This window comes from Gopherus flavomarginatus, chromosome 22 (assembly GCF_025201925.1).
Source record: "Gopherus flavomarginatus isolate rGopFla2 chromosome 22, rGopFla2.mat.asm, whole genome shotgun sequence".
In the NCBI taxonomy this organism is placed as follows: domain Eukaryota; kingdom Metazoa; phylum Chordata; order Testudines; family Testudinidae; genus Gopherus; species Gopherus flavomarginatus.
In genome coordinates this window covers 8,769,620-8,785,755 of record NC_066638.1, presented here as the reverse complement: position 1 = coordinate 8,785,755, position 16,136 = coordinate 8,769,620, and the positions used below count along the sequence as shown (strand labels likewise).

At 45.4% G+C, this 16,136-nt stretch overlaps 1 protein-coding gene across 1 annotated transcript in view; it reads right to left on the bottom strand.

The window, feature by feature from the left end:
* Window positions 1–15,472, bottom strand: part of CLIC4 (chloride intracellular channel 4) — a 61,319-nt gene extending 45,847 nt beyond the window's left edge. Inside the window, exon 1 of the mRNA XM_050932259.1 lies at window positions 15,319–15,472. Within this exon, the coding sequence (XP_050788216.1) occupies window positions 15,319–15,390 (72 nt within the window). The 5' untranslated portion in view covers window positions 15,391–15,472. The remainder of the gene's footprint in view (window positions 1–15,318) is intronic.
* Window positions 15,473–16,136: the final 664 nt, after the last annotated feature.

Below are 16,136 nucleotides of genomic sequence, written 5' to 3'. Positions count from 1 at the left end.
ATGAGATTCAAAACTCATTCCTCTGATATCTTTTGTCCATAGATAAGATACATTCAGCAACTACTTAGGACCAAAGTTGTTTATCTCGAGGGCAAATTAACCAACTGGAGACTCTCAGCCAAATCAGACCAAACAAAGGCAAATCTCAAACAGGTTCAAGCTGTGCAATATCTGAAAACTTGTACAAAAGCATAAAAATATAGAAGCCAGTTTGATTAACGAAACATTAAGCAGAAGTCAAGAAAAAACACAGGAGATTTGTGCTTATATAAATATTTAGTGGGACTGTGTCTAAACACACTCAGGTCTGTTTCCCATATTTAGTGCAGAAAGGTTTATATGTATTCTCAGCTCAATCCACTGAAATAGCTAACAAGTTTAGGGCAAAAATTGAGCTCTCAGATTCACATTGCAGGTCCCATAAAGCAATCCAGGTTTCTTGTCTTCCTTTGCCACATAACAGCTATTTGAAAAAGAACCAATAAACATTACAAAAAAGTCTGAGTATATAGATGTTTGGAAACATATCCTACTGAAATGCCTTTTACATAAACAGAACAGTAAATTGTTACAAATTCATTCATAAGCATAGATTAGATATGAAACACCCAATAATTTATGCATCCAACTACCTTTGCATTGTGCTGAAAATTTAACTCATACACTTCCATAATGCTGGTAAGCTACCATATCAAATCATGTCTAATATTAAACTCTGGAAGTTGTGTAAAATAAACTTACTATGTGACAGCTTTAAATACCTAATTCTTCAAATTTACTTCTGCCCACTATATTCCTTTTCCTGGGCAGACACACCCAGAACATATTACAGACTACTGCCAACGCAGGAAGGGCAGTGCCACTACGTTATGCCATTTCCTCAATAGTCCTATTTTCTATTAAAAGAACCAGAGCAGCATAATTATACACTAAACCCATCCTACCTTACCAGTTACTGAGGAACACAAACTGGTTTAGTATTCAGAAAATAAAATATTTCCAAAATTGAAATCTAATGTATATAAAAAGGACAAAATTAGTAACTACAGGTATATATTATTCTCAGGCCAATTTTACCCAAAAACCCTTACAAAAATGAAGGGAAATAAACAATTAATTCAAGAGTTTCCAAGTAGGAGAACTAGCATATTTACAGTCACTTCTATAGCTTTCTCCTCCTGCAACTTCAGAGGAAACACCACTAAAGAAATAATGAATTAATCTACAGCAGCTAGACTATAGCCTCCTCTACACACAAAACTTGCATTAATTTAGTTAAGTCAGAGCAACCCCCTTGTTTGGGCACTTAAGTTAATTCCATAAAAGACACTATTAAATAGACTTAAGTTAATTCCTTATTGCCTTAAGCTAAATTGATATAAGGCATTCTTCAATCTCAAAAGTGAGAATTTTTATCTATATAGCAAAAATGATCAAAAGTAACTTTGGGCAAGTCTCTTAAATATCCAGAGACTTTTTAGACAGACCGATAAAAATGAAAACAAAAAATGGACATATCCGATAACCAGAAGTTATAGTCAGGAGCAGCAGAAGAGGTAATAAAAGTAGCTTAACCAGACTGCAGCAGAATTTTGTATTGATTCAGTGAAACTGGAAAGCAAGTCAGAGGGACCAAAAGGCTCAAAAGACTGACAACAGTATATGGAACATTTCTCTTACAGGTTATTAGCTGAAATCGGCCCAGATTAGAAGAGACTGAAAAGATTATTACTGCCTGATGACAGTCCAGTAGTCCTATATGAAATTAGTTGGTGATCTTTTTAAATTAATCCCTGGCCACATCAGTTGGTATTCTTCTGTGTAACCTCAAAAGCAATGAAAAGAATGGAATGAACTACCCCTCCCTCTCTCTACTTGACTATCACCAATGAAGGGATAAGAATCTCCACCTTAAATCCAACATGGCACCTTTCAAATAAGCCACCACAATGCAAGAAAATGATGTTGTGCTAGTAACCAGGATGAACCAGAACTGATTATGCGATTACTGTCTTTAGTATCTTAGAGCTCTATAAGAAAGGAAAAGTCAGACATCTTTTTTTATGGTTCCAGAAGAATTATGTTTGCTATTACCCAATTCTCAAAGTGCAATTCTGTAAAAAAAGTCTTGGTTTTTCATAGCAGGATATTAAAATATATAAGTTCTTATTTTGTTATTCGTCAGGAATTCATCGTCACGGGAATCAGCTAAGTGGTCAGGTCAAAAACTGCATCACATACAGGTCAGAGTCCTTCAGTGGACAAAGAAATGTAACCACAAATAAAAACTTGGATTGTGTGAAATATTCCACATGCATTAAGTTTTCCTGCCTTGGCACAACACCTATTAAGTAATGGCATAAAAACTGTCACATCAGATATTCCACTGGTGTGTCTCAGCTGCAATCTCTACCTGTTGAGGGCAGATTCTCTGATAAAATGAGCTAGGCTTTTGTTACGAAAGAATAAAGTAATGTGTGACAAAATTGACTAAAATCCAGTGTGTAATAGCTGGATATAAAACGTTGCAATATTTAAATGAAAATCTAAGTACAAAGTTAACTGCACTCTGGTAAGTTTGTTCAACAAAGTGCTTGGAACTCAAAGTTGCATACTTAGCACAAGAGCTTGGAAAAAGCTATTGAGAGAGCCTTCCCACCCCCCTCCCTTAAGTTTGGTAGAGTACAACACGAGCTCTGGCTACAGCACAAGAGATCTACTCCCTAGCTTTGGCCTGGCCTCCACGCAAAATACAGCAATGGCTCATAAAACTGTAGTAGAAGGAATCATATCCCCAGCCACTGGACTTCAGAAACATGAATAAAGTTCTGACTCTTGATAGTTTAAGATTTATAATGCCATAGGTGTGCAGAGTAATGCAAAAAAATTAACAAGTTCTCATTTCTGAGTATTTTGCAATTTAATTTATAAAATAATGGGGAAAAGTTGGGTAAATTAGTGGAGTGGAATGATAAAAACAAAGAACAGAAGAAACTCTTAGAAGAGCAATTTTTGTTCAAACGAAATATAAGTTCAAGTCATTCAAGCTGTCATGTTAAATTATTATGAAAAAATTATAATTCTCATGGATCAGGAGAGTTAGAGCCAATGGGGAGCGCTCAAGTGACAAAAGTAGAAAGTTGAGGGGTTTGATATTCCGATAAAGCCAGAAGAATATGACTAAAACAATAGGATTCCAAAGTTTCACAGTTCTCTTATGCTTCATATCCAGAACGTGCATGTGAAAAAAATATTTCAAGCTGTTAAAGCCAATCAAAATGAAGGATTACACCCTGACAATGCACATGCTCTGGAGTTTTCCATATCTATAGAAGGAAAACAGCAGCATCTTAGTTTACAAAGCTCTTTTTTAACCAGCAGGCAAACTAGTAGATTTATTAGGAGCCATCTTTTCAAATTGGAAGTCTGCAATCACATCTCCAGCATCTGCATGCACTCTACATGCATTAGAATAGATTATGGCATACCTATTTCTCATTTACTGGGAGCAAATACCCCTCAAACCCACTTCCGCATGACACTGAAGCTATAATACAATTGTCTGTATGGCCTATTCTGCTACAGAGAAATATATCCTAGCTCTGAAAGTTTATAAAAACACTTGCATTTGTTGAACTTATTTATAGCCAACCAATTCTTTGTAGAAACTATTTCCTTTATTTAAAGAAAACTAAAAGTGCAGACCTAGAGGCTCTTGCCAATCTGATAACATTTTAACAGAGCCAAAAATATAAAAGAGGGAGGAATCTGAAGCCGATGCAGTAGCACTGAATGATCTCATTAGGTCTCCTCATGAAATTAGACAGATGTGACTTCACTCCTGGATTACACTCCTATATTTAGTTTATACCTAATATGGACATTTAAACTACAGAACTGAAAGCCATTTCCTTTCCTTGCATAAAGAAAGCCCCTTGACCCTTTGTCTAGCCAACGATACAAAGATTAAGTCTGGTCTCTTTAGAACACTGCAACACAAAGAGCCTTGTAATTAATGGGAAGTTTGGTTTATGTTTTAAGCTTTAATATAAGCAAATGCAGCATTCTACACACTGAAATCAGACTGTGCCACAACGGCAAATTTTTACTTGAAATGGAAAATATTCAACCTAAGTTTATAGCTACTCTCCTCTTTAGCAAAAAGACCAATATAGGAGTTAACAGAACCAAAGACTAAATTTCTGCCTAAAATCACAGAAGTATGAAAGTTATTCAGGAAGTTTCCTGAAGACAGAGAATATGTTCAGGCACTCAGATACCCATTGTGATGAGCACAGTATAAGGGGACTGCCTTTTTGGGTACTAAGTGTTTCAAGGGTGGAATAGATCAAATCAGAGTAATTTTACAAATTAAGTTTATTCACAGTTTGAGAAGTAGCTGCAAGAAAAAAATCGTAAATGAAACTTGACTATTAATAAAGAACACTTTATATAATGTTTTCCCATACTCAAAGTACTTTACAAATAAGTTGGGTTTTGTTACAAATACAGATTTACATCAGTTTTCTGTGCAAACTGTCCCCCGACAGAGATCTTGCTGCAGTAGGGCATTCAAAGCAAAGTTACTAACGGTTTAGTTTCACCTAAATCGGTAGTTCTCACACTTTTGTATTGGTGACCCCTCTCACATAGCAAGCCTGAGTGCAACCCCCCTTATAAAGTAAAAACACTTTTTAATATATTTAACAGCATTATAAATGTTGGAGGCAAAGCTGGGTTTGGAGTGAGGCTGACAGCTTGTGACCCCCACCCCCATGTAATAACCTTGAGACCCCGAGGGGTCCTGACCTCCAGTTTGATAACCCCGACCTAAATCCTTGGTCCAAGCTCAGTCCTTCACTCCTCAGGCCAACAGAGTGGGAGTACCATGAAAGCAATATGCTTTGGTCCAGAACACTGCCCCTACGTTGCTTAAGTGACTCTCTTTTGATAATCCAAGACAAAAGGCCAACAACCTCCAGAAAAAGTTGAATGCAGCCACCCTCAATTTCAGGGGACTGATTGATATAGAGAACCTCTACCCAAAAGAACATACTAGTTACTAACAGGTATACAAGTTCCACTCAGACTTCATTTTAAGATTAAATGCCCTTCTAAAAGATATGTTTAGTTCAATCAGGATTTATGGGCTTGATGCAGGAATCGTTAGGTGAAATTCTATGGCTTGTGTTATGCATGTCAAGCTAGGTCAGTGATTCTCAAACTTCTTTTTAATGGCGACCCCTTTCACATAGCAAGCCTCTGAGTGTGACCCCCCCCCCCCATCAATTAAAAATGCTTTATATATTTGAACTCCATTACAAATGCTGGAAGCAAAGCAGGATTTGGGGTGGAGGCTGACAGTTTGCGATCCCCCCCCCCATACGAAGCTTGCAACCCCCTGAGGGGTCCCCATCCCCAGTTTGAGAACCCCTGAGCTAGGTGATCATAATTGTCATCCTGACTGTAAAAATGAGTCTATGAATCCATGAGTAAATTCTCATAAGCCAAACAAGAAATGTTAACATGAATTCAAGTCCCCCATTGCCCCTTTTGAAAGAGTTAAACCTTTTAAACAAATATGCAACCTCACGGAGTACAAAAGTCATTCTGTCTCAGAAGCACAGAACTTACTGTTTAACTAGCAGCTGCACTAACACACACAGATGTTATAATGAAATGCAACTCAGAGCTCGCTCCTTCTCTGGAGAATGAGAAGCACTCAGCTAATGGGTCTAGGTAAAGAAATTAGGCTCTCCATCCTCCCGTTGTTGTAGTAGAACTCTCTTTGCTAGTTCATACCAACTCAGCCTATGCATGGCTAGTATATTCGATTCATATAACTGTCTGCCATAAGCTACTTCCAGTCTCTGAACAAGGTCTGAGACACACTGGGGATAAAACACCAAGAAGGGCCTGCAATGGAGATGTGAAAAGCTAGCTGTAGATAACAGGGAATTTTCTTCTCTGTCCACTCTGGGGATAAGCATGCAAAGGAAAAAAGGAATTGCTGTCATTCCAACTAATCTCAGAAGAACTGTTTCTTCCATGAGGTAGTCTGACTGCCTCCTCCACAAGTTAGTTCATGCTTGCTATCCCGTACTGCAGTGGTTCTCAACTAGCAGTCCAGGGCCCCCTGGGGGGGGGGGGGGACTGCAAGCTTCTGAGGGTCCACCAAGCAGGGCCGGCACTAGACATGCTGGGGCCCAGGGCAGAAAGCTAAAGCCCCACTGCATATGGCTGAAGCCTGGGGCCCAGAACCCTACCACCGGGGCTGAAGTCAAAGCCTGAGCAACTTACCTTCACGGGGCCCCCTGTGGCGTAGGCCCCAGGCAATCACCCTGCTTGCTATCCCCTAATGCAGAGGTTAGCAACCTACAGCACAAGTGCCAAAAGGTGGCACGCGAACCTATTTTTCATGGCACACAGGGTAGGCTGAGCCGCTCAGCCTGCCACCGCTCTGGGGTTCCCACTGCTGGCCCCTTGCCAGTGGTCCCACTCAGTGCCCGCTGCTGGACTGGGGTTCCTTCCCCCAAGCTGGCGGCAGGCTGAGACCCCAGCGGGCAGGAGCTGGAGGTGGAAACCCCAGAGTGGCGGCAGGCTGAGCTGCTCAGCCCGCCGCCGCTCTGGGGTTCTCACTGCTGGCCCTTTGCCAGCTGGGGTCCCACTCAGCAACCGCGGCTGGCCTGGGGGAAGGAACCCCTGACTGGCAGTAGGCTGAGACCCTAGCTGGCAGGAGCCGGCAGCTGAAACCCCAGAACAGGGCGGGCTGAGTGCCACTCTGGGGTTCCCACTGCTGGCCCCTTGCCAGCCAGGGTCCTGCCGCTGGTCCCACTCAGCACCCACTGCTGGCCTGGGGGAAGGAACCCCAACTGGCAGCGAGCTGTGACCCCAACTGGCAGGAGCTGGCAGTGGAAACCCCAGAGCGGTGGTGGGCTGAGCCACTCAGCCCGCCACCACTCTGAGGTTTCCACCACCAGCTCCTGCCAGCCAGGGTCCCACCGCCGGTCCCACTCAGTGCCTGCTGCTGGCCTGGGGTTCCTTTCCCCAGGCTGGATGCGGGCTGAGACCCCGGCTGGCAGGAACCAGAAGCCAAAACCCTGGGGGGGGGGGGGCAGGCGGAGACCCTCAGCCCACCGCCAAAACCCAGAGTTGGGCGGGCTGACCCACTCAGCCCGCTGCCACTCAGGGTTCCAGCTGCTGGCCCTTTGCCAGCTGGGGTCCCCGCCGCAGCCCCACTCACCTTGCTTCCAGTTGGAGTTCCAGCGCAGGCCCAATTGTGGGGTTTTGGCGGTGGGCTGAGGGTCTCCGCCTGCACCCCCTCTGGGGTTTTGGCTGCTGGCTCCTGCCAGACAGGGTCCAGGCGTCTGGTCCTGCTCAGCCCTACCAGCCGCCAGCTCCACTCACCTCAGATGCTGATCTGGGGTTCCAGCCAGTTAACAACTGATCACTCAGAAGCCTGTGTGCATCTTAAAGTATCCAAATACATGCCATCAGACATTGGAAAACTCAGCAAGGAAAAGCAAGGGCAAGGATCACACTAAACTAATAAGGTCTGCATTTTAATTTAATTTTAAATAAAGCTTCTGAAACATTTAGAAAATCTTGTTTACTTTATAATATATAAACAAACTACTGTTATATGTAGACTTAGAGAGAACTTCTAAAAAAACATTAAAATGTATTACCGGCACACAAAGCCTTAAATTAGAGCATACATATGAAGACTAGGCACACCACTGTTGAAAGGTTACTGACCCCTGTCCTAATGCTAGTCCTGGCTTTTATATGCAGAAAAATAGTAGTTGTGGCACAGGTGGGCTGTGGAGTTTTTACAGCATGTTGGGGGGGCCTCCAAAAGAAAACAGTTGAGAACCTCTGTTGTACTCGACAGTGATCTTGAGTCACTTCAGGTAATCATTACCCTTGCAGCCTAACTTCTTAGGATGCTAATACTGTCTTTACGGTGCTGCCACTGAAAGATTACAGACACTCCCCAGGTTATGCAAACCCAACTTAGGCAAATCTGGATCTACAGAAAAAGTCCCGCAAGCTTTTTTTTTTTTTTTTTTGGGGGGGGGGGGGGCAGGTAATTATTGGGTATATGTTCCCAACTTATGCAAAATTCGACATATGCAAGGTGTTTGAATCTGAAACTATGGACTCTCCCACTCGCTCATATGGGTAACTAGTGAGTTTACATAAACTTTCCTCACAAGTGTGCTACTTTCCAGCAGTCAGCTAGTGTCACCTTCTCAAATACTTACATGTGACCTCTGATGTCGCATTCATAAGTACTATCTTCCCATGATTCTGTGCATTCCCTAATATACACATGATTAGAGACAATGACAATAAAAAAAATGCATCTCAAACATCAATGGAGCATATGACAGGATTCAGTCTGCCATTGCCTTTGATGTGCTTTTTTGTTTGCTGATCTCTATTAGGTTGATGTGCTGAAACTCTTTGTTCTACTGTGTGACTGTTCTGAGACAAGGTTTGTGTATACAAAAGCTTTTGATTTTTTCCCCCTTTATTGCTTATACAGTACTAATAAAGCCCCCAATACTTCCCACTGAAGAGTGCTTTCTTGGCAGTCGCCATGTTCATGTAAAGTGTTTATGGTGTAAACTGTTACAGCTGCATCAGAGGATGTCAGAGCAAAAGTTTGTTTCCCTCACAAGATATACCGCAGATATCACCATGGTCCTATTTGTAGCACTTGATTTTGGGCCAGAAGACAATGGGTTCAAATCCACACACTCAGCCAATGCTCACAGCACCCCGGGGGAGGGGATGGGGAATCAGTGCACTGTCAGACATCTTCCAGTTGCGAAGTAAAACAGAGGGTCCCTTGAGAAACTAAATGCAGATTTTAAACTTGAAAAAGCTAAGATGTTCATAAATGGAACTGCCTTAACATTAACAGCAGCATTAGGGGGGAATACCTGCCAGAAATAAAATTATTGGTTAAAACCAGTACAACAGAAATTCAGCAAAATGTTGCAAGTGATCTCCAGTCTAAGAGGAGCTAATTCACTCATGTAACCATTACTAATGGTTAATTGTTCCAAGTTTTTAATCCTGTTTTCTACTGGGGTTAAACATTAGACAGAACTTGATGTTGAAACTTGAAACTTTTAAAAAGCTGAATATAGAACCAAGTATCATTGCTCTGCTTTTTTTGTTGTTAAAAAGAGATATTAGAAAACAGACGCAGATGAGAAAACAATGGGGTTTATGGTTATGAGCACTAATGCCTCCTCCAAAGCAAATGGCAGTTGTTAAAGAAATATGATTTGCCTGATCAAAGAAGGGGAAGAAGTTCAATGCCAGTTTCTAATGTATGATTCATTATAATTAATTGCCTTTGAGGACATGCAAGACATATAATCCTCAGTGTATAAAGCATCACTTATGCTTTGCCAATATTTGCTCTCAAACACTGGGAAACCACTCCCCCTCCCCCCCCGACCTGCCCCACAAATAAAAGCAGACAAAGAAAAGGATAGCCAGGTGGAGAGGAATAACAAGATGTCTGTTACCCATAAAACAATGTTTATCTTTTCTCACCCTACATCTGAAATACATTTGGTGTAAATTCCCAGGTGCAGAGGCTATTACTCGATTATCCTTCACTGAGAATACTGTACCCAGAGAAAAGACTGTGTCTAATGAGATTACCTGTGACGAGCCACCCCCTGACAAGATTATCTTCTTAGGACATGCTGGAAATAAGTAACATTGCTTATTTACTGACTGGGTCTTGTTCTGATTGCATGGTTTTGCTGTCAAAGCAAACAATTATGGCAATGACACGTTTGAAGGACGACCTGTTACAATATACAGCTATCATACCACCCATGAGACGCAAGATCTCTAACAAGGGATGGGCCTTGTTAAAATGTGACCAGAAAACCCAAGAAAACACTGAACATTGGCAAGTCAGTGTATTCTTCCCTCTCACCCAGCACTGAACCAATGCTTCAGCATGGTGGGGGCACTTGGTGCTAGAGGCGCTCTCACACATATGACAAAATCGAAGTCTTTGGCACTTGTAGTTAAAGATCAGCACTTTTTGCAGGAGTACGGATGTTAGCCCCAATCTGGCTAACTATCATTTACCTTCTCAAACGCTCCCTGTAGTTTCAGTGTAATACAGCAATTCCCTCCTTTCCTAAACTGTCTGGGAATAGTGATGTGCTCTATGTTCACCCTGCTGTTACAGAGTATTCAAGCTGCCCTCTAGAAGGGGGGGTGGGGTGCTGGGCATCCCTCATCCACAGCTCTTTTGCATGCCATCTTAAACAAACCTTACAAGAAGTTCTGTGTACTCTGTCAGCAGGTTTCACAGATGAGTGCGTCTATTTGACTAAAGAAACATTAACCCAACACTTAAAAAAAAAAAAAACGCAAAATCCACACAAGACAAACTGAACTGCAATTACCACAGGTTGCTTTCTAAGAGCTCTAATCAAAGCATATTGCCTGAGTTGCTATGCGTGATACCTCATGCTCATTACATTTCAGTCTTCATTACTGAAAGATGCCACTTGGGTCTTTTAAAAACATTCCAGTTAGACAATGGAAGCAGGCCTCCCTTATCAATAATACATGTGAACATGCTAGGAAGCTACACTGAAAGCACATGGGGAATGAGATACAGCACTAGTTTCTTTATGAGCTTCTTAGGAGGAAGACTTAGCAAACCTTTGCATTTGTAGGTTAAAATGGGCTGCAGACAGCCCATCAGTGAGGTTAATGAAAGACAAATTATACAAATACTAAAATTATTCATTACCAGAGACCACCAGTATAAATTTCACAAGCGACACCATACATTATTCTTCGCACAGCACATCAATAGCTTTGTACTACAGAAACTGTTTTGCTATCCCTACATCTAGTGCTTACTTTTCAAATATGCCTCAGCACAGAAAAGACAAATATGAATTACAACAGCCCCCCGTATGAATATTGTCTTGAGAAACCCTCAAATTGTTTTGATTATTCTAACAGCTTTTTACAGTTGTACATGACTGAAAGCTAACCATGTGAGCACATTTTTCTCTAGTCAGTTCTGTCACTGATCACAATCCAATATGATGGCCTTAAGACCAAAATGTTGGGAATATAGCCAGACTGACTAATGCTTCATAGATTTACTTCGGAAACTTTAATCCATACCTGTATTTTATTTCAGTCCGACTGCTCCAATCCTGTCTACACAGGTCATTTGGCACAGACTGCATGAACCAGATTTCTCGCTTGGTCAGTGTCTTTCCATTACATTACCTCTATATTAAAAGGTTCACTGTGCACAGGCTGCGCAAAAGATTGTAGTGTTCACTTTGGAAACGGATTACTTAGGTTCCCTATTCCATGCAATCTTTTGGTTTTACATTCATTAAGTAACCACAGAAAATGTCTTAATGTTTTTTTAATCTATTCCACACATGAGGCTACATCTTCTGATTAACTGGAACATATACACTGTTTCCTGGTTATGGGACATAATGCCTGACTGCAACACCAAATTAGCTTGCCATTGAGGTTAAGCTAAAAATTAATAGATGTCTTCTTTTAAACGTTCTATTTGTTTTGACCTTAGCTTATATGGAAATGACCATCTTAATTGTTCTGCTATTTTCTACCCAGCTGGCTCCCCGCTAAACAATAACTGCATGACAGACTATTGTTCCCAGAAAGAGTGATTTAAGCACAATGTGGGATAGGTTACAGAGCACTGGAAATGGAAATGGCTTTTTAATCAAGTTGCCAGAAAAAACTTTTCCTTTCTCCCTACAAATGTGGGATCTTCCTCTAAGATTCCCCTGATCTAAGCATCAGGAAGGGAAAGATAATGCCCTGGACCAGTTAGGAACTTTTTTGTTTGTTTTTTAAAAAAAAACCTGATATTGACTTTAAAGTGACAAGATGGATGAAGTAATTTCTTTTATTTGACCAACTTCTGTTGGTGAGACTCACAAGATTTGGAGTGACATAGAGCTCTTCTTCAGGTCTGAGGACTTGACTTTAAAGGCAGATATTATAACCCCAGCTGAGAGTTGTGAGATGGTATTTTCATAAAATTAGGAAGGAGAGATTCCTAGTGGTAGGCAATACTCACTTATAGCCCTGGATGGGTTGAAGGTTTGGGGGGGGGTGGTCAGGGGACAGGGAACAAGGGGGGTTGGGTAGGCATGGGAGTCCCAGGGGGCAGCTGGATTGGGTGGAAATTGGGGGTGGTGGTCAGGGGATGGGGAACGGGGAGGCGGATCCCAGGAGGGGGCCAGTCAGGGGGCAGAAAGTGGGAGGGATCGGACAAGGAGTGGGGGCCAGGCTGTTTGGGAAGGCACAGCCTTCCCTACCTGGCCCTCCACGCAGTTTTGCAACCCTGCTGTGGCCTTCATCAAAAAGTTTGCCCACCCCTGCACTATCCGGTCGAATTTTCAAAAGCACTGCAGTGACTTATGAAATCATTGAAAATACCACCCTAGGTTTACCTAGCACAATAAGGCTCAAATCCTCATTGAGATCTCTGGGTGCTATTATAATATTAAATAAGCATTACAGACAATTGTGACTAACATTTCAAATAAGAATAATCTATATTTTACTCTTTACTGTCACCATTCGTACTGTGCTTCTATGATTTAAAATATTTTGAAAAAAAGGGCAAACAAAACAAGAATCCTCTGCTGCAGTGTCTTCTCTAGGTGGTTACTAGTACATCCTCTGGTACAGACTTGATACAACCTTTTAAATAATGGAAAGGTTTTAGTTTTTATTAAAAAAGAAGTGGGTCACTTAACTTCAGCATGAACTTAAAAAGGTCTTGGTGGAGGCTTTAACTCCTCAACTCTACCCCTGCGGTTGATATAATGAGCAGTTTCCAAAAAAGAGAGATTAAGAATCTTGTATTACCCTCTCATGGCACTGAACAGAAACCTCATTTGAAGGGTTAAAAACAGTTTTTAAAAAGTGAGTCCCCCAAAGTATTTTTCCTTGATGAATAACCTATGGGCAAACAAAAATATTGCTACTTATTGCTCACAAACTTCTTCCCCCACTTTGATGCAGAAAGGATGATGCTGCATCACCAAAGAGCCCCAGAGGAACCAAGATTTTACATCGTACAAATACACATTTGAGAACCATATGGCATTTGCATTATTTTATGATAAATGCAAATACAGTGCAACACCACACACCTCTCTCCTTGTCTGGAAGAAAAATTGGTTGTGTATTTAAAGGCCTATTATGTTTCAATCAAAATAGTTAAATTGTTGCAGAGAAGCAAAAAGTTATTAATGTTTTAATAACTCCAACTGCATGCACACAGGTAGGGACAAATTGTAGGGAGTTGAACTGTGGTGCATTTGTGAGGTATGGAAAATAGAAGCTATTCCTTGCCATTTCAACATTGAGCACATTGTCTGGTATGAAGAAATTATAATAGCAACAGTTGCTCTCTCTTTCCTGTTTGGACAATTTTTCTGTAAAGTCCATGCATATTCTTAGTATCTTCAAGTATTTCTGTGGTTTGTATTATCATTTGCTAACTATATGTACGTATTTACTGTAGGTCACAGCTTCAAGACCTTTAGGTAGCTTCCACTTCCTGGAAAACATTTAACAAATTGGCACACACCTTCCTTTTCAGTTGAAGACTACACAGGGTGCCCTGTCTTGAGTTGTCTCCAGCCCTGCATGCATTTCCTCTCAAGTGCAGCAGGAAGGTGGGCATTTCCTACAGCCACTGAGGGCAAAAGCATTTTGCAGATCTAAGAAAAGGTTTTGGAAACACCACAACAAAGAGATTCACCACTTTTCACACCAAGAACGGGTGAGTAACAGACTATTCACGGTCTGCATAACAGAATGATTTCACCACAGCATGACTTCAGCCGCTCAAGCTTCTGCCTCATCGACTCTCCATCTCTTTTTTCAAATCTCAGCTGAAGACATCTTCTCTGTGCCGCTTAAACAAGGGGCTGGGATAGAACTAATCTGATTATTAACTCATAGGGGTGGGTCCATGAAACCCACAAAATAAATTACATTTGCAACAATGGCGGGGGGAGGGAGGGACTAACAATGACTTCTAAAGAGTGAAGATATCTCCTCTTGGGGCAGTTTCCTCTCTCCCACTCCAGAGAGTTTCATCAAAAAAAACTTTCCCCCTCTAAACTCTGATCCCCTCAGACAAGGATCCCGTGTGCATCCCGCACCAGCCCGACCCCCGGCCGGCCGGCATGGCGAGGGAGACCCTGGACGGACGATGATGTTGGGGGGGGGGGCAGCGGGAAAACCCACGGGGAGGGGGGAGGCCTCGCCCCATGGCGGGACGCGGGGGAATTCCCTGCTGGGAGCGACCTAGCGCTGCTCAGAGGGAGCCGCCCAGGGACGGGTGAGCGGAGGGGACTCACCGGGGCTGGCCACGGAGGCTGGGAGCGGCCGGACCCGGAGAGGGGGAAGCCGCGGGGGCTCCCTCGGGGGGGGGGTTCCTAAGGGGAGGGCTCTATCGCCCCCGAGGATGAGTCCGGGGGGGGCGGGGATGGATTCAGACTAGGAGCTGGGCGGCCGGTCTCCCCGGGGTGGAGGGGGCTGAGGGCGGGTCCCGGGGGGCGGCCGGTCTCCCCGGGGTGGAGGGGGCTGAGGGCGGGTCCCGGGGGGCGGCCGGTCTCCCCGGGGTGGAGGGGGCTGAGGGCGGGTCCCGGGGGGCGGCCGGTCTCCCCGGGGTGGAGGGGGCTGAGGGCGGGTTCTGGAGGGAGCTGACGGCGGGTCCCGGGGTGGAGGGGGGTCCGGAGGGGACTGAGGGCGGGTCCCGGGGGGCGGCAGGTCTCCCCGGGGTGGAGGGGGCTGAGCGCGGGTCCCGGGGTGGAGGGAGCTGAGCGCGGGTCCCGGGGTGGAGGGAGCTGAGCGCGGGTCCCGGGGGGCGGCCGGTCTCCCCGGAGTGGAGGGGACTGAGGGCGGGTCCCGGGGGGCGGCCGGTCTCCCCGGGGTGGAGGGAGCTGACGGCGGGTCCCGGGGGGCGGCCGGTCTCCCCGGGGTGGAGGGAGCTGACGGCGGGTCCCGGGGTGGAGGGGGGTCCGGAGGGGACTGAGGGCGGGTCCCGGGGGGCGGCCGGTCTCCCCGGGGTGGAGGGAGCTGACGGCGGGTCCCGGGGTGGAGGGGGGTCGGGAGGGGGCTGAGGGCGGGTCCCGGGGGGCGGCCGGTCTCCCGGGGTGGAGGAGGCTGAGGGGGGGTTCTGGAGGGAGCTGACGACGGGTCCCGGGGTGGAGGGCGGCGAGCCTCCCCAACCGCTCATACCTTGACGAAGAGTTCGATGAGCGGCTCCTTGTCACCGTCCTTCAGCCCGTTCACCGGCACCGACAGCGCCATGCTCCTCTGCCCGGCCGGCAGCGCCGGCTCGCTCCTGCCCAGCTCGCGCGGACCGAAAGACGCCGCCGCTCCCAGCACCCGCCCTGAGCGCGACTGACCGACCGACCGCCCCGCGCTGCCGGGGCGCCAAAGGGGGCGGGGCCGGACCAATGATTCTCTGTTAGGGGCGTGGTCTATGGGGATAGGGGCGGGGCTGGGACAAACGAGTCCCCGGCCGGGCAGACTCTGGGGGGCCCAATGGGAGGGGGCGTGGCCTATGGCTACCGGACTGGCCTGCGGCTCCGAGGGGTGGGGCGCGTGATGCAGCTGCGCCAGGAGGCCCGCTCCTCCGAGCTCCGGCTGGCACAGAGGCGGGAAGGGAGCCAGGCTGGCCGAGGGGAGAGTGGATCTGTATTGGCCCTGGAGAGGGAGGCTGCCTCGATGAGCCGGGGTGGGGGAAGGTGCGGGAGAGGAAGACCGCTGGGGGGGAGGCAGGAGGGGAGAGGGAGGCTGCCCTGGGGGATGACGGGGAGGGGAGAGGGAGGCTGCCCTGGAGGGAGAGAGGGGGGAGGGAGTGATGCCCATCGGGGCTGCACATTCTCTGTCTCACTCACACTCTCTCTCTCCCTCCTTCCATGAGACATGCTCCCACCGCACCCTGGTCTAATTCTGGATTGTTATTTTTGCCGAAGGCTCTAGGGAGGGGAGCACTGCAGAGCCAGCTGCTGCTGGTGCGCTGCCCGATGACCTAATGTCTAGGAGCAGCC